At 38.6% G+C, this 19382-nt stretch overlaps 1 protein-coding gene across 2 annotated transcripts in view; it reads right to left on the bottom strand.

Annotated features, from left to right (window-relative positions):
• The window catches only part of GRM3 (glutamate metabotropic receptor 3), a 249807-nt gene that overhangs the window by 66176 nt on the left and 164249 nt on the right, over positions 1-19382 (bottom strand). The window contains exon 2 of one of the 2 annotated variants that reach the window (XM_004381478.1): positions 10374-10985. In XM_004381478.1, the coding sequence (XP_004381535.1) occupies positions 10374-10841 (468 nt within the window). In that variant the 5' untranslated portion in view covers positions 10842-10985. Of the gene's footprint in view, positions 1-10373; positions 11563-19382 lie in introns of those variants that run through there. The other variant, XM_004381479.2, reaches the window with a different exon arrangement.

Raw genomic sequence — 19382 nt, 5'->3', positions numbered from 1 at the left:
AGAAGCAAGGATAGTGAGACTTTGTCTCATGTACTTTGGATGTGTTATCAGGAGGGACCAGTCCCTGGAGAAGGACATCATGCTGGGTGAAGTAGAGGTCAGCGAAAAAGAGGAAGACCCTCAACAAGATGGACGGACACAGTGGCTGCAACAATGGGCTTAAGCATAACGACAATTGTGAGGATGATGTAGGACCAGGCAGTGTTTCGTTCTGTTGTACATAGGGTTGCTATGGGTCGGAGCCAACTCGATGGCACCTAACAACAACAACAAGGGATTTATGAATGGGAAAGTTATCCATTTTCACACTCTCATATCTCATCATTGAGGTTGAAATCATATGCAGACCACAGAGGAGTCCTTTAATCACATTATTTCAGGAGACCAGCTTTATAAGACATGTCAGGTTTCTCATCATTAAAATGCCACTCCACATTCAACAGGTGCCTGTCTTGCTGCCTTTCTAACAAGGTGCTGACTCAGGAATAACTTTGATTGTTTCCACTCAGACTTAGCAGGAACTTACAAGACTAACCAGAAGGAATTTTGCCCACTGATACGTCTGCATCTTTTCTTTGCTCCCTTTACTCCCCATGAGTTAAATTTCAAGAGAAATCATGGAACTGAACTTGTCTGGGTTCCAGTCACTAACAATGGGATCAGAAGGTCTATGTCATATCTGGTCTGGTGTGCATTTGTGTTTGCTGGCAGCATCTGCAAAAGCATAACTCCTAGCATGACTTGACTCCTACAGACCTGTTAGAAATATCTCCTCTAACACCTGGGTTATTTATTTTTGACAATGGATTTTTGAAAAGGATTTAACAGAGCCACAAGCTGAACAAAACCGTATTTTTCTGTGGCTCCTGGGGTCACCTGTATAACAATAATATAGCAGAGATAGCCTTATCAATTAAAAAAAAAATGCATTCCTATCCTGGCTGGTTTTTAACCAGAATTCAAAAGGCATTGGGTACGCCTGTATCAAATGAGGGCTGTAGCCTAATTTTTTGTTTTTTAATGATTAAAATTTACTTCTGAGGTCCTGTGACAATAATTTAGGACAGAGGGATATAGACCATATTATTTCAGCAAACATAACTGTTTTATTCATGGTTTCCTTGTTAACTGCTCATTACTTCAACAAAGCTGTCAGACAGGCACCAAAGAAGCAAATAGTGTAGTGGTTCAATGCATAAGGTTGGAATCAGGCAGGCCAGCCTCGGAATCCCAGCTCCTTTTTTCACTAACTCTGTGAGCTCACCTTAGGCAAGTTATTTAAACTCCCTAAACTTCAGCTTCCTCCTCTGTAAAAAAGGGATAACAGTAGTCCCTGGCCTATAAAGTTGTGTAATGATTAAATGATAACACATGTGAAGCACTTAACAAAGTAAATGTTCAAAAGTGATAGAAGACGATAATTTCTATTTCAGAAGTCACTCATTCAGCAAACTTTGAATCTAGGTTTACCAAGATGTTCTTCAGGAATTTATAGTCTGGTAGGAAACAAAGAAATATAACCAAGGATAAAGTTTTGAGATACATGTATACGAACTTTTCAAAAGCACAGGTGAGGGAACCACTGATTATGCTCAGGTAAGTCACGACAGGCTTCCACGGAGAGGCAGTGTTTAGGTTTGACCTTGAAGGATAAGTGAATGTTTGCCAGGCAGACAAAGGAGAAAGAAAACTTTTAGGCAGAAGTAAGAACACGAAGACATCGCTATGGGAATGTGCACGTTTGCTTTAATAGTATCGGATAGTTCAGTATTACCAGGGTACTGAATCGGAATCGACTTGACGGCAATGGGTTTTAACGGAATGCTTTGTGGGGATTAGTAGAAAGGAGGAATGGAGGGCCTGTGGCTAGACTGTAAAACATTTTATGTGTTATCCTAAGGATTTGAACCTTATTCTATAGGTGACAAAAAGCCACTGAAGATTTTTAATTAGGGGAATAACATGGCCAAAATCATGTTTTTTTTTTTTAAAAAAAGACTACAGTGGATGACATCAACTTAAAAAGAAAGTCAAGGAAGAGTAAGCAAATGAAGAAAATACTCATTCTGATCTAGGAAGTGAGTTCTTCAGGTCCAGGGACTATGTAACCCAAAAAACACTGAATAAGTTATAATAGGAAATGCCAAGGTTGGGGGTTTAAAGAACTTTCAGCCTATTTAAAATTAACTATTTTATTTGGTTGCCACTAGTTACTCAAGTACATATATTTTAATTTTGTTCTCCTGTTTATGTTATTACAGGTCACCTTGAATCTATCTTGGAAGGAGGTAGACCATAAATAAACAGAGACTGTAGAAAGACTGAAGGACATTTAAATTCCTAGAAATATCTTAGAAAAGGTAACAAAGACTTTCTTCAATGAGAGTTAGCTAAATAGTGATTTGTAACAGTTGAAATTCACTGGCTGGCACCAACCTGTGTTTATTGTTGCGTTTCTTTAAATCTTGTCTAAATGATACTTCTTAAAAGTACTGTGTAAACATAGATAATATATGCTTAATGCATACGTGTATTTTTTATTTCAGTGGAAAGTTACTTTTTTATAGAAACATTCTCAACAAGTGGTAGATCATGTGTTCAATCACATCTGTTTTTCACATTAGGAGGGCTTAATTGCCTGGTTTGTATTGTAGGAGACCTCATTGTGAATCTGATGGCAGCTACCCAGCTGGAGGCATAGTGCTTGGGAGGTACCAAGTAGTCCCTGGAATGCATGCCTTGAAAATTCAACCCTATTAATGACGGCAAATGTCTCAAGATGCTTTACCATTCTGAATGAATTCATGACCACTTGGCAAGAGATCTGGTCTATGTTTGGAATGTAATTTTCGAAGAAGTCGCTTCGTTTGTATTCCCTCCCTCTGTGTTGCAGTTCACTCTGTTGGAATGTAAAGTCAAATAGCCGGCAAGAATCAAGGCTTTGTCACTAGTAACAGAGGAATTTCCATAATGTACCAGGTGGTAATGTCAAAAATAGCAACACCCCAATTTTAGTGTTTGAAGCCGGCTGCTATACCGCCTGGAGTATCAACATTTAGCTTAGCGTCTAATTGCAGGTGTTTTGGGAACACCATTCTTAAATTTCCCAAGTCCACTAATTGGAAAAAATACTCTGTAAGTTTTTAACTGCATTTTTTCCTAGATCAGTAAAGCACTTCTGTTACATTAAATCAATAGATTTTCATTAGTATAAACTGTTAAGAGCAGGCTCTTTCCATATTGAAATAAAAAGGCGTGTATTTAATGGTCATTTGGAAAGAGAACTCGGTGTTGTTAACTAAGTGTTAAATTATGTCAGGAGTCTTACTTCAATTGACTTACTGATTAATCTATAATCATAGTATAAAACACTTGCTGATATCTCAGTGATATCTGTATTCCTTGCTTCCCATTCCTTGACCTCCATCATAGGCATGTGACCTGCAATATAAGCCTGGTTCACTGCCACGGAGCCATTCTCTGCCCTATGACCTGATGCCCTGTCAACAGTGGTCCTGATGGCCCCCTCTTGTCTTTCACATGAGTAGGCCCCAGATAAAATATGTGACAGAAGGGGAATTAGTTAAGGAACAAATTAACCCCAAAGCAAAGGGGAAAAAAATAATGCATCTTGGATAATTACCTCTGGTGAGAAATTTCTACAGAGAAACTTAAGGTTAACAAAAGCATTTGTTAATTGCTGTTGCTGGTGTCTCCTCCCTGACATAAAGTCCTTGAAAAGTATCTTCCCCTCTGGAAGGAGGGGAGAAAGGGGAAATGGAGGGAGGTTTCAAAACAATCAGCTTTTTGAGATTGCTTTAGAATGAAAAGTCTGGGAAGGAAATAAATAAAAAGATTCTATCTGAGATAACTTCTGAGTCAGATTTTTCTAAAGTTTAGACTATGTGAGGGGGTGATCAGGACAGCAATGTGGGCAGCAAACTGTCTGGATTCTCATGCTGATTCCACTACTCAGAAAATAATAGAAACTTGAACTTGGTATTTGCCGTTTATGAGGCTTAGTTCCTTTGGGAACTATTCCTCTTGGATTGGAGGTATAGAAATTAAAAAGAAAGGAGAGAAAGAAGAAAGAAAGGAGAGAAGAGAGAGCTAACAGATGATAGTAATATCTACTAAAATGTTGAATGTTTATTGTGTGTGAAGAACTATTTTTACTGGTTTTTTTTAAATGTATTTTTTCATTTAATTCCTATAGTAACCCATTTTAGACATGAGGAAAGAGGGAATGAGGAATTTTATGAGTTGCACTGTGTCCCCCCAAAAGATATTTTGAAATCCTAACCCCTGCACCAATGAATGTTTGGGAAGATAGAGTTTTCTTTGCAGATGTTGTCAGTTAAGCTAACAAAGTCATAACGGAGTAGGGTGGGTCCTAATCCTAATTCCTTCTGAATAGTGTTTTATAAAAGAGAAGGACAGACACAGAAACAGTCACAACATGAGGAAGACAGATACCATGTGACGACAGAGGCAGATGCATCTATAAGCAGCAAAGGAACGCCAAGGATTGCCAGCAGCCACCAGAAACTCCTATAGGAGAGGAACATGGAATGGTTCCTCTCTCAAAGCCCTCAGAAGGAACTGACATGGCCGATGCCCTGAATTTGAACTTCTAGCCTCCAGAACTGTGAGAAATAAATTTCTGTTCTTTAAAGCCACACACTTTTTGGTATTTTGCTGTGGCAGCCCTAGGCGCCTAAGACAAAGAGTTAATTAAATCCTAGTCAGTTTGAACCCAGATATTTTAACTGCAGTGCTGAAAATTTTCGGGAAACACGCTCTACAAATTTTTAGTTGTAACTTATCCTTGCTGTAATCATTGTATGTGCAATATTAAGCTCACTAAGTGCATTTTTTTCTACTTTTCTAGTGATAGAGACACTAGTGATAGAAAGATTAATAATGGGTTTCCGATGCTGTCACTGTGCTTTCCTTGGGGACAGGGTGATGCTTCAGTCTCTTTTGTGTTAGTTCCAGCACAGAGTCTGGCATATAGTAGGTGCTCTGCATATTCTTTACGCACAGAGGATGCATAGAGCTGGATTAGAGTAAAGACTAGTTCTAGTCTTATCTACAATGGCCCTGGGTGCTCAGCTGTTTTGAGTTTTGGGCAGCCTTCTCTGCAATAGTTGATTCTGGAGCCCTTAGACCTGCTTCAGTCTAAGAACAAATGGAGTGGAACCTCTAGAGCTGCTCTCGATCCATCCATCTTTTGTGGCACATGTAGGCAGTGCAGGTGGAGAGGATGGTAGCACCTTTGTCACACCTGCTCACCTTGCTACTTCATCCGTCTTTCGTATCAAACCCAGTTTCCTATCATAGGAAAGTGCTTATTTCTCATTTATGAACATCCATACTGATCTAGAATGGGTAGGTCTTGGTTGTGAGTCCCAGTCCAAAATTCATTTAGGTATTTTCAGCCTTTGGGACATGTAGCAGATTATCTTCCTGTTAACTCTTTCAACTCATTCAAAGGTATTTACTCTCAACATGGTCGAGGCATTATTCTAAGTGTCAATATTACAAAGACAAAAAGATGTGGTTCCTGAACTCAAGGACTTTAGAGTTTGGTGGGGGGGAAAATAGATGTGCAAATGAATAACTACGTTTAATAAGATACTAACGGAGCTATGTGTTTATGTAGTAGAAACTCGGGAAAGGCTTCTCAAAAGAAGACAGAGTTTGAGCTGAGAAATGGAGAGCAGGTTTTGCAAGGCAGACAGACAGGTAAAGGACATTACATTCCAAGTGGAAGAAACACTGTGTTTTCTTGTTTATGAAAAACTGCAGATACCATCCAGTAGAATATGAGAAAGCAACTTTCTTGTGAGACTTTAAAGGCAAGTGTACTATTTACACAGAGCTAAAAATCTGTTTCCTGTTCAACTCCACTCTTTTTTGCTCATTCTGTTATTCTCTATGATCTCTTAGTACTCACGTAGTCCGTTGATACTCAGGTCTTACACTTGGACCTGTTTTATGTATGGATTTGATATTTCCTAATTTCTTGTATATGCCTCAGGGGCTGGTAAGATATCTACCACTTTTAAATTTTATTTTACACTCTTCTCTGCCCACTCAGACTCTACACAAGAGTGTTCTTATAGTACTTAAAATATACATGCTTGATAAATGCTTACTTTCTAACTGAAAAAGGATGTTATATGAATGTCCTAGTTGTAATATGTAGCTAATTGAAAAGTTGATTCACCAAATTAACACAATTACTACCATAATCAAGTGAAGTAACAATCGGCTGAATTTCTGCTTTAAAGTGATCTTGATAGAAAAGGGTTTGTTATTTATTTTGCTTTGTGTTTTAGATACTTCCTTTGTAATCACTCATATCCTAATAGTATTTTGCTTGAGCAACATGTAATTATAAAATTAAGAAAGTCCTTTAAATGTCATGTAGTTCAATTACTAATATATTGTTTCAATCTCTCAATAATATCTCTGTTAAAATTTAGACCAGCTTTTGCTTGAATACCTCTAGTAACAAAAGACTCACCTCTCCCCCACCCCCACAACCCTGTGTTCTCTCCTTCCAGGCTACCTATTTAACTTCTTAGAACTCTTCTTTATGTTGGCCCTGAATATGCCTTGCTCTAGATCAGTGATACTCGGTAGAGGAAGGGGGATAACATTGCAATTTGGCAATGTATGGACATATTTTTGACAATGTACTGGAGAGACTACTGGCATTTGGTGGGTAGAAGTCAAAGATGCTGCTAAACACTTTACAACGCACAGAACTCCCCCCAACAATGAATGATCTGGCCTGAAATGTCAGTGGTACTGAGGTTGAGAAACTCTGCTCTAGATTCAACTTATTTATTCACAGAAAAGTATAAATTTTTCCATTTAGCAGTCCATCAGATACTTGGAGACAGCTAACTATATGAAAGGCCTTGGCACCCCTAAGTCCTTCATTGTTTTTCCAATGCTCCTACAATAAGAGCGGCAATTAATGTGTTACCCATCCCAAAAGCATTTGAACTTAAAGAAGGAATCAATCAATGAGGAAGGGCAATGCTGAATACAAATTGACCAGTGGTGGGCTACTTTAACACTGTGGAATTTAGGAGGGGACATATAATAAGGGGTGTGTCCTTATGTGCTCCTTCTTTCATACCATGTAGAGAAAATCAGTGAAACTCACAGCAAGGGTTTAATTTAAGGAGTTATTTTTTTCTCAGGGACTTGAGGTGAGCAATGCCCAAATCCATGTCATGATAAACTATGTTATAAAGACCATCTTCAATTCTCAGAGATTTCTGAGATGTCGATATTGCTAGAAATTTTGAAAAAGGGTCTGATTATACCAGGGATGTGAAAGAGATAGCAAGACCTTCTTAAGGCTCTCTTCTTCTATTTCTGTGAGCCCAACTTTTAGACAGCATCTCACCCAAATCTCCATTTGTTGCTGAGGTCACTTAACACTCAGGGGCCAAACAATAAGTGGGTCATCTTATACCTAGCATGTTCCAGCTAAAATTTGCTCCAGCTTGGGAAGAAAGACTGAGGAAATGATACATCCTCTGAACAGTGTTCAAGGAACATTTTTGGCTGAATAACTCAGGACCTCTAACGACAAGTGTATTTGAAAAGCACAAGCATAAACACTGCTTCGAAACAAGTACCACGTAGACAATTTCCAAGCTAAAGGCAACCAACCTGATTCTCTTCTCTAATAAATACTTATTATTTTCCCTGAAGTGGGTGGGTTGCAGACTTACAGAGAAAGCAGAATGGAGTCTTGAATGTGTTTGGAAAATAAACTTATTCACCCAAGGGTTTAACTAGACTGCATGCATATTTGCTAATGAAGTAGGATTTTGATGCTAGTTTTAATTGATTACTGAATTAAGAAATCAATACTGTGGTTTTATAAAAGGGACCACCACAGAGTGGTTTGTCTTACTTAATAAGAGCTTTGGGAAAATAATTATCCAGGTCTTCATCAATGGTGATACAGCTTAACCCCCCAAATTGTTAAGAATCTCTATCTCATGCAGTTTTCGGTATCTGCAAACATTGCCTATTGTATGAACTAACACAGCCGGGGATATCTCCTCTGCTGGCTTCCTAGAGAGTTCGCCTTCAGTGGGAGGATAATGGAAGAAGAAGAAGCTGGAGAGAAAGGGCTTTGGCATTCAAACCCAGATCTTTCCCATGCTAAAACCTCACCCTTTCTGATATAACCTCATAGTTTTTGGTTTCTTTATTTATGCCATGGAAAATTAAAATCGTATCAGCATTTGTGACTTTATGGTGATGCTGACCAAATAAATGAAATAATAAGCCAAGTCCTTTGATGATTATAAAGTGAGTTCTTCCCCTTATGAACAAGCACAGACTTTTAATAGCCCACATTTTCTTAAAAAAAAAAAGTCTGATCCCTTCTGAAGAGTGCTTGGGTTAGTAAAAGGGTAAAATTAGATTAAAAGAATCTATTTGTGTCACATAGTTTGTTAGTTACTTTGGATAAACGCTTTGCTGTCAAGTTGATTTCAACTCATGGTGACTCCATGTGTTAGTAGAACAGGGTTTTCTTGGCTGTAATCTTTACAGAAGCAGATTACCAGGGCTTTATTCCATGACACCGCTGGGTGGGTTTGAACTGCCAACCCTTAGGTTAGTAGTCGAGTGTAAACTGTTTCCACTACCCAAGGACCTAATAGATAAATGGATAATTACAGATCTGTTGTAGAGTGTCATTTAATACACTGGGAGAAACTATGGTCAGAAAAAAGCATATATTCAATCCTTTATTAGTGGTAATATTGGGAATAGTATGAGTATTTGTAAAATGATTGGCACTCATCCGGTGAAATTATTGCTGAACTATGATAGATATTCTTTCTTTTCGAATAGCACATTTCATTTCTCCTGATCCAAGTATAAAAGTAGTGGCATAATTAACATGATATGCTTTAAGATGTGCAATATTTTCTATCCATCTAATGAAGTCAAAGGATGTTTATGAAAAACCAATTATCCTAATTACACATAATATGTATGTATGCTTTAAAGAAGGAAAGAAATTTGAAATTGCTTATTTAGAATAGCACATTTAGAATACATGGAATTCTAAATGTCATGAATTTCAGATAGAGAAATAAGGTTATTCCAATGCAAAGAGCCAATTTAAGTGGTTTGTGACCACTTAAAGACAACGTGAGTATAATATAGCTTCCTTTAGTGCTTCGGGCTTTGATTATAGTAACTCGGTAAGAGTCATACTATATGACTCTTAGAATCATGGACTTTTATTACTGTGACATTAGTGAACTTCAACTAACATATAGAAATCATATGAGGTAGTTAAAAGAGCACAAAAGACCTGTGTGAGTTCTAGTTCTTGTGCTATCTACTTAAGGGATTTGTCATGAAACCAACCTTTCTAGGGATCAGGAAAATCAGAGGTTTGAACTAAATGATTTCTCAGCTCTTTTCTATCCCTATAATTCTGTGACCCTGTAAACGAGCATTGCAAGGGTTTGAATAATCTGTTCCTCATTTCCCTAACAAAATTTTGAAAGCCAATTATCACCTTTTTATCGAGCTTAAGTTATGAGCTAAATGATTCCTTTTTTTCTTTTTGGTAGTAACCATCTGGCTTCTCTGCATACGTTTTCAGGTTTATACCCTGAGAAATTCTTGTAATTTATCTGTGAACAAAAAGATGCTTTAATAAAAATGGAATGTAATCAAATAAAGTTCAGTGATTGTGGTTGATTGCATCAATGACTTCTGATTATCACTCCACCTTATAGCCACACCCTTTGCCATGTAACTTGGTGGCACTCATACTGTGGGAAAGACATACTTTTCTCTTCCTTGATTCTGGGCTAAGCCTTGTCTGTTGTTTGGGCCAATAGAATGTTAGCAGAGGTAATGCAAATAGAAGTTTGGAAAGGGCTTGTGCGGTTGAGTTTGCACTCTTGCACGTTTGCCAGCATTCTGAGAAGAACATGTCTGGGCTAGTCATTGAGTCCAGGAGGAGGATAGGAGGCAATCTGGAACAGAACCATCAATGATTAACCCAGCCTTGATCATTCCACTCCAGCTGATGTGCAGACCTGTAAACTTTAATAATAAATTGTTATTTTAAGCCACTCAGTTTTGGGATAGTTTGTTATGCGGCAATAGCTAACAGACATGGTTCTAAACAATTTTCATTGCTAGAGAAATGTGTGCAAGCATATATTATAAAACATTCATACAAATTAACAAATACATCTTAATATCATCCATTGATGAAATTACTGGGATATCCTCCTTTTGTTCCCTCAAGACATAAAAGGAAAGAGACACAGTGCATTAGACATAGCATTGGCCAGTCTTACCTGGATGGAAACACTGCTGTAAGAGCCGCCAATGACTCCTGCAATGAGTAGTGGGATATTTTCTTGAATGGCATAGGATCCATCGGGACACATATACTCAGCTTCATCCACTTTAGTCAAAGATGCCCTGACAAATTCCAGTGATTGCTCTAATGCATAGGTATCCCTTGAACATGTATCCAAAATGTGAACACCCAACTTCACTCCTGGCAACAAGTAATTGTCTCTGTTGATTTCATCAATAGCAAACAACATGGCTTCCAGGCGTTGGATCCCTCGGTCTTCATTGATTCGCCCACATTCTTCAGTTCCAGTGCCTTTTTCATTAATAGGAAATAGGCCCCCTAAAACCAGGTCACCTTCTATTTTAATCTCCCTCCTCACAAAGTTATGGTCCCCTAAAGAGAGTAAAAATCCCTTTGAAAACAAAGCTAACGTGAGTACTTGGAGTCTTGTCAACATCTTCATGAATCCTGTTTCTGTGCCTCTGGGAGAGATCAATGGATGGAGCCAATGCTGCCCACTAGTCTTCTTCTCTCATGTCCAAACTGGATCTTTGGCCTGTCCTTCAAATAAAGGAGGAACAGACTAACAGAGCCTGTCACCAAATTCCTAAAGAGATAAAAATGATATGAACAAAAATGATAAAGAAAGCAATAGTGATTACATCGATGGTCCCAATAAGACCTTTGATGGGACATCAAATCACCATTTACTAACCACATGCTGCACCAAGCATTCTCCCACAGGTATTCCTTACAACAGTCCTTACAACACACTGAAATGTAGGTATTTGCAATCCCATTTCATAAAAATGGACACTAAAGACTAAAGAGGTAAAATGGCCTGTCCTTTCAGTGTATTTAGAATGGAGGTACAGTTCAGATTTCACCTTATCTAATGCCAAGTTCGCTACTCTTTCTACTGAGTCATTTACTTTGTTATTGGTAGGGCAGCAGCTTGGATATGAATCTTTATCCCTTTTCTTTCAGCGATATTTGAAAATTACTTCTTTTCCTCAACTCTTCCTCTTTTCATTTGGAAACAAAACACGATTGTAGCCCTACCCTCATTTCTGAACTCCTGCTACCAAAACCTGCCTTTTCCTTCACAGGCAAACTCTTCAAAAGAATCATCCGCAACATTGTCCCCACTTTTTTTTCTTATCCTAGATGTTCTCAGCTCCCTCCAGGTAAGATTCTGTCTTTACTACTCACAAAATGGCTCTGGAAAAAGCTACTACTAATCTACAATCACTAAATCCAGTAAACCCACTGTAGTCCTCATTTTACTTGAAATCTTGACTATTGCTTACCAACTTCCTTGGTTTCGATTCTCTTTCTTCATTTCTGATCCCATATCAATTTCCATTGCTAAACCTGTCCCCCCAATTTTTCCCACGTCTATACCTGGACTAGTGCATCCATGTTCATGGTTTCAACTATCACTTAAATGAGCTCCAGACCCCTGGGTCAGCTGCCTGCTAAACAGGCACCTCAAGGTCTCCATATCAAGCTCTCTTTTATCTCTTTGGATGGATCCTCTTTCTATCCAGGCTCTCAAGCCAGAAATTTTAAGCATCCCCATTTCACCCTGTCCTACTCATTTCCAATTAGCCACCAAGCCCTGCAGAGTCTACTTGCTTAACATCTCTAATAGAGCATCTTCTCTTTCGTATCCTCACTGAGCTCTTGTTATCTCTAGCACAGCAGTAGTTTCCTACAGAGCTGCTGCCTGCCCCCAATTTGTGAATTAGAAAAAGATGCCCCCTCCTCCAGTACAAAATTTTGAAATTTACTATTGTAAAACCTGGACAACTGTAAATGGTAGGGAAAGTGCAATTGCTGGTGGTTGCTTCCTCCAGCCAGTGTTAGGCAACTCCTGCCATGGCCCTCACATTTAAAGGAGTGCAGCGAGTGCTAGTGCTGGGTTTATGCAGTAGATTGTAGATTGCATGCATACATGAACCCGTGGACTCTACTGTTGCATTCTCTGACACCCCACACCCTAGTACAACAGCAAACTCTTTGTCAGCCCACTCACTGTGCTTAGCCACCCTCTGGACCCCAGATGAGGTGAGTTTATTATTTTAGAGTTGGGGGAAGGAAGTGACTATAGTGGAATCTTGCAGCATGTTCCAGAGAGAGTGCAGCTGCATGTCCCTGTGTGTGGGGGTGAGTAGTAAGCCTGTCTACTCTCCTGCATTTTTGTGCATGATTGTGTGTTGGTGGCATTTTTATGAAGGAGGGGTTCTCCTAGTCACTCCATGACTCAGTCAGAATGCCTGAAAGCCAAACCACCTGCATGCTCTCAGAAAAGTGGCATATGTTAACGGTAACAATGGTGCCCCTTTGGAGAAGGTGCTCTGTACAATGCACCGTTATTGAATTACTTACTGTTCAGACTGCCCATCTCCTGCCAATCTGTCCTCCACACCATCATCTGAAACATGATTGGGAGCATATTTTCCCTTTGCTTAAACATTATTGCCAACTTCCCCTTGCCTACAGGATGAGGAGTAGACTTCTTTTCATAAAGTTCTTCTCAAGTGCTCTATGATCTAATTCCTGGCTAGCTCTCAAGTCTTACTGCTCACCATACCCATCAGCTTTGCTCCTCCTCTCCCTCCAACCCTTATGCACCACCCATATTTAACTATGTCCACTTCAGTAGCCATCTAGGATTTTGATGACCTATGCTTCTACTCATGTTATTCCCTCTGCCAGGAAGGGCCTTCCACATTCTTTTGTCTGGCAAATACCCACTTATCTCTAAAACTCAACAGTCACTACCAGGAAAGGCTAAGAATCATCTCCTATTTTCCACCCCCTTTATTTCCTGCTTTGTATTTCCATTGTAGCTTGTCCAAGAGATGTTTGTTATTACTATTACACTTCACATATGTTTCCTTGTGTGTTCATTGGGAATAAATGAAATAGCACAGCATTTACGATTTTTAAGGTACCAAGAAAAAACAAACAAACCTCCAAAAACATCAAGACAGCAGCTAATTCAGTGTTCACTTCAGCAGTTTTGACATCTCTTCCTTCCTTTGTTAGCAGTGCCCTTTAAAGCCCAGCTTTCCATTTGCTTTCTGTTCCTTTTTCGTGGAGCAAGGACAGGTTGTTTTTTTGAGACACACAAGTCAGCTGGGTTTTGTTTTGTTTGTTTATTCAGGTTGAACCTCAGCAATGATGGTAGCAAAGTCATTGGAATGCTCAGTGTTAACCCAAAGCCTCTCTAGGAGATCTGCCTCAGGACACCAGAAAGACTAATAATAATTTTTTTAAGTTGATACTGTAGTAGATTTTTTTTTGGGGGGGGTTTTATATCGGTTTCAGATCTCTCTTGGATCTTTATGTGCAAGTCTTTTTGAAGTAAAACTGCCACGGAAGGCAAAAGACACTGTGATCATTATCGCTGATGATAAAGAGGCAGAAATTGTTCCATAAAATAATTGTTTTATATGCCTAATAAAAGAGAATAGTTAATTAAAAGAAGGTCATCAGTACAGACTTACTATATATCTTTATTAAAAAGTATAGATATCTCTTGAAAGTGAGGCAAATTTGACTATTCAAAGAGCAAAGATGACCTTATAGTCTATGGGGGAGCCCTGGTGGTGCAATGGTTAAGAGCTGCAGCTGCTAACCAAAAGGGCAGCAGTTCAAATCCACCAGCTGTTCCTTGGAAGCCCTATACGGCAGCTCTACTCTGTCATGTAGGGTCACTATGAGTTGGAATTGACTCAATGACAATGGATATAGTATATGGGAAGTTTAATTCTCTGTTGGGGAAATGCTCTTAGCCAAAGAAGACTTTAAATGAAATATTGCATTACACTAAAAGTAACAGTATATAAGTCTACCTGGCTCACTTTAAGGGCTGTATTTTATTTATCTTTGCACACAGCGTGGCCGAGCGGTCTAAGGCACTGGATTTAGGCTCCAGTCTCTTCGAAGGCGTGGTTTCGAATCCCACCGCTGCCAGACCAGAGTTTTGGAAACCCTGGTAGCTTTGTGGTTAAGAGTTCAGCCGCTAACCAAACGGTCGGCAGTTCGAATCCACCAGGCACCCCTTGGAAACCCTATGGGGCAGTTCTACTCTATCCTACAGAGTCTCCATGAGTTGGAATCAACTTAATGGCAATGGTTTTCTTTTTTGTTTGTTTGTTTTGGAATATCCAGGGCCTGGCACAGTGTGCGCAATCCGAAAGATACTCAAGAAATGTTTCTTGAAGGAACATATACATCCACAACAACTATGTTTACGAATAACTTCACTAATTTATTCTTGGCATGGGAAATGGGAATTAAAGTAGAGAAATGGTTGGTTTTATTTCATTACCTGCCTAATGACCCCTAGTGCTGTTACCCTATTATGCTCTTTAATGATAGGACTGCCAACAGGTAGAACTACAGGAATTACTCTGTGTATATCCAGGAGAAAGTCCTGCCTTTGTATTTGGAAGTTACAGTCGAGGTGGGTCACTATAAAGCCAGGAGAGATGTGGCCCTGAGCTGACCTACATTCACTTCTTAAGTTTTTGGTTAGGAGAATACTAAATAAGGAGTATGCTTATTATCATCTTTCAAAGCTTCAGGGATGCATTCATTCATTGAGTATTTACTGAACACCGACTATGGTGTGCTATGCTGTGAGCTGGGTGCTGAGGATATATATTTTAACTGAAAACAAATGAACATTATTCCTGCTGTCAAATAACATTCTAATGCTTAGACATTTTTATATAGAGAGTGATGGAAAAGTACCCATTTTTGTTTCTACCAACTATCTCCATCATTTGTGAAAATCCTAAAAAACAGTATTTCCTTTAACATGGTAATAGCTATTAAGCGCTTCACTCAAATTGCAATCCATTCCAAACTACATATACTATATACGTTTAAAAATTAGATGTGTATACCCTAAAAAGGAGCCCAGGTGGCACAGTGGTTAAAGCGATTGACTGCTAACTGAAAGGTTGGTGGTTTGAAATCATCAGCAGCTCCTCGGGAGAAAGATGTGGCAGCCTGCTTATGTAGAGATTTACAGCCTTGAAAACCCTGTGGGGTCACTATGAGTCGGAATCAACTCGATGGCAATGGGTTTAGGATACCCTAAAAACAGGTTGACTGATAAGAATGCCATGTAAAATAGTTTTCCTTTAAGTCCTCTGATAGGACGTCTTTAAGGAACATTTAATGTAGTCTTAGAGAATTATAAATCAAAAATCAGTTAGGATAATGTTTAAAGACACTCTTAATATTTTATTTACCTTTTCATTAAAGTAGAATTTATAATGATTAAGAATGTAGGACCATGCATAATTTAGAAAACACTTAGCATTATTTAAAATGAAGCCCTAAGAAACTGAAAGAAGAGGAAATTAAAATTTAACATAGAAAAATAGACAAGCATGCTTAATTCAATGCAACTGTTTATCTCTGTGTAACAACAGCTTGTCTGTCGGATTGTGGGAAAGGGCACCAACCACTTCTTTTCAGGTTCTTTTCATTATAAGTCAGCCAGTGCACATTCCCCTGATAAGCAGGCTCCCTACTGCAGCCACATTCATAAGCAGCTGGAGAATTGCAGCTCTGCAGTCAAAGTTCTCCATTCAGGGATGATGAATGATTTGTCAACTATAAACAAGCACGCTCAGTCCTCTCTGTAGGTAGGCAACGTGCTTACCAATGTTTTATTAATTGGTGCATTAATAGAATCCCAGAAGTTTGTAGTGAATATAACCCCTGGAATACGTGGACAGGAAGCATTTCTATATTCTGCATATGCTAATGTGTATCTTCCTTCCTCTCTCGATTTTACCCAGGGAGTTGGTGTTGGAAATGAAATGTAGTTTGACTCAATAAATAAGTAGTTTCTCCAGGTGAAGGAAAGGATTTTACCTGGGAAGAAATAATGCCAAAACCCACACTCACCCTTTTTCAGAAATAAACCCTTAAATTTTTGCAAGATTTCTTAGAGGGTTCCAAGCCTGCACACCCAACCACTTTGTAGGAAAGTTAGGGTTAGCATTAGTATATGCAATTTGGCTATGACTATATAATTTTCAGCTGCCAGAATTATAGACAACGAAAGGTATAGCCCTTGTTCTTAGACTGACATTTTCGACCGGGTAATTAGAGGCTGTAGCTATACTGGCATTTTTAATAGCGGAACATATCATTGCATGATTGTAACCCTTTTACTCTTGACTAGGGAACAAACATCATTTTTTCCAGAAGCCTTTAAAGACACCAGTATGAGGAGATGAGTATTTAAAGCCTGATAATTCTTAGCAGGTTTAGCTTTAAATTTCTCCTCTTTGAAACCTCTCACATTTCTCCAGCTGTATGGGTCCCTCAATTTGCTGAATTCTCCTACACATTGTGTTATTTTTATCTTGATGATCATATTTTGCTTATAACTTATTTGCATATATTTTTTATTGAAAAATGTTCTTTCTTTCCTATTAGATTGTAAGTTACTATCAAGGACAATGTCTTAGACATTGTTGTATTTTCCACAGAGCTTCACATACAGGTGTCAAATGTTAATTAAATGATAAATTCCAAGTAGTGTGTAATTTTTGAGAGATTGGTCAGGAGAATGGAAAAATAATTTGCAAATTCCATTCAGAGAATGAAAACGATCGCTGAAAAGCCCTGTCTTTTTGAAAATGATGTTCTTGTAGGACAAGATTCAACTTTGGCACTAGAGAAATTTGACCCAAATATCTCTGATAATTCCTTTGACTTTACATTGTTCATGAGTTTTTAGAATAAACAGCATAAATTAAGACTGGAAAAGTTGAGAGTATTTAGAGAAATTAGAAATATTAGAACACACATCGTTGATCTGAGGGAGATTCAAAGGAATGGAAAGCAGCACCTCAAGGGGCTGGTTAAGTTAAGCATGAATGACAGGGCAGAATAGGGGGGCCAGAAAAATGTAGTATGATTTGAAGTTAGGGAGGAGAGTTCTGCTTTCACTCAATTTTTTTCTAGTTTGAGGCTATTTGAAATCCTACAATGTATATGAAATTTCAGATAACGAAGAACTTAGGTCAAGTAATGAGAATGAATTGATTGGCTCATTTTCTATGAGTCTTTTTATTCATAAAGAAGATGAAGGCAGTCCAAGAACCATTGAAGAGTAGGAGCACTGCCAGTTAGGATGATGGAGCCAGAAAAGCATGTTGATGATGCTGAAAGAAGAAATGCCTGCTTCACTATTTGGCCTTGGGGTAAAAAAATCACATCTATTTCCTTTATCTTCTGAATTTTGGAAGAGACTGTATTTATGAGGTAGGCAAACTGATTTACAATAGTACTAAACTTCGATTTTTGGGGTAATTGCTGGTAATTTACTTCCAATCAATAGTATTAACTTGGTTGAGTCGTTCAATATAGAATATATGAAAGAATTATTCACTTCCCTTCAAAGTAAGTCTTCATTTTTCTAAACACTAAAGTGCACAGTATTTTGCTGTGTGAGAGTGTGATTCCGTGTGTTGCCATTTTAGCTATTTTTCATCGGCATGTCTCCTAACTTCATTACAAAGCCTCTGAATTGGAGCCTCCCCAAGTTCCCTGCAGTCTACCTTTGTCCTTTTCCTCTTAGAAACTTCCATGTCTAATAGAAGTTACAAGTTTGTCAGCATGAACAGAGAAGAAACTGGGCTTGTCAAAAGCTTTTCCTCTCTCTCTGGACAAAATGGTGAAGGGGAAGAAACGGAGGTGTATCATCCACAGAAGACCATTTCTATCTGTTGGCAATATGATCCATCAAGTGGCTATTATTAATAATACCCTGTGTGTAAACAGTCTCTTATATAATTTCAGAGTGTTTTGCACAGTGAATTAACTCTTACTGCTTCCTGCTAAGAAAGCATTATATTATCTATTGCTAAATAGAGACAGAATAAGAAAAGCAAATCGTTTAACGTGATAGTCAGTAGTGAAGATAGAGTTAGGATATAGGGAGACTTTTTACCATTATTACCCAATTAAGTCTTACAAAAGAGAACACATATCATACATGTTTCCACAAAAATATCACCTCCATCTCTCAATTTTTCCACAGTACACTAATAAATGGCTAAATTTTTGAAACAGCATCATCTTCGCCTTGTGCTAAATGAAGTCTAAAGAATATCTGTAGCTGGCTTCTGCTCTGGCCATGTCATAGAAACTGGTATTGGACTTGCTTTTCTGCTGAAAATAAAACTGGACAAAACTTATGAGACAAATATGATCCTTGAGGGGAATAAACACACCAGGGAAATCCCATGATTACCCAGTAAACTTCCCAGTGTTCCGCTTGGGTGCATTTTCCTGCCATGGAGCAGTGGCTGCCTAGTTGATATGAAGGGGCAGAGACTAGAGTCCTAGGTTGTTGAATTAGCTACAATTTATGGGTCAAAGAGCTGCATAGGGAATGTGAACAGCAATCTGTGTGGTCCAAGGCTGAGCTGTTCATACACAGGGTGAGACTCATTGAGGCCAGGAAGAGATCACCTGCCAGCAACAGGACTGAGAGATATATGAGGATATCAGAGGTCATGTAGATGTGAGACGTATTGGAGTTTCAATGAACCTGGAGTGGAGAGACCTCATTAGGCACTTTGTACTTTCACATAAAACTCCAGAAAAGTCACACTCTATGAGTAAGAACCAAGCTCCACTATAAGGGGCCTGCCATAGGACTAAGTTCAAAATCAAAATAGACCTGCTAAAACAAAGAACAAAACCTAGCCTAACAGGACCAAAATGATCCACTAGTTATTTTACTGTCTACCAAGAGGAAACATAAAACTTTTAAAGGATGATATTATAATTGAGACCACCTACAATGTGCATTTCACAACCACCAGCATGCAATAAAAAAAATTGTTTGTGCGTAAGAAAACAGGACATGAGACCAAAAGTAAAGAGAGAAAGCATTCACTTGAAATTGGCCCCGAAATGATCCGTATTTTGAAATTAGCAAACTAGGACTTTAAAC

This window comes from Trichechus manatus, unplaced genomic scaffold, assembly GCF_000243295.1.
Source record: "Trichechus manatus latirostris isolate Lorelei unplaced genomic scaffold, TriManLat1.0 scaffold00085, whole genome shotgun sequence".
Taxonomy (NCBI): Eukaryota; Metazoa; Chordata; class Mammalia; order Sirenia; family Trichechidae; genus Trichechus; species Trichechus manatus.
This window is presented reverse-complemented; position numbering and strand designations above follow the sequence as displayed.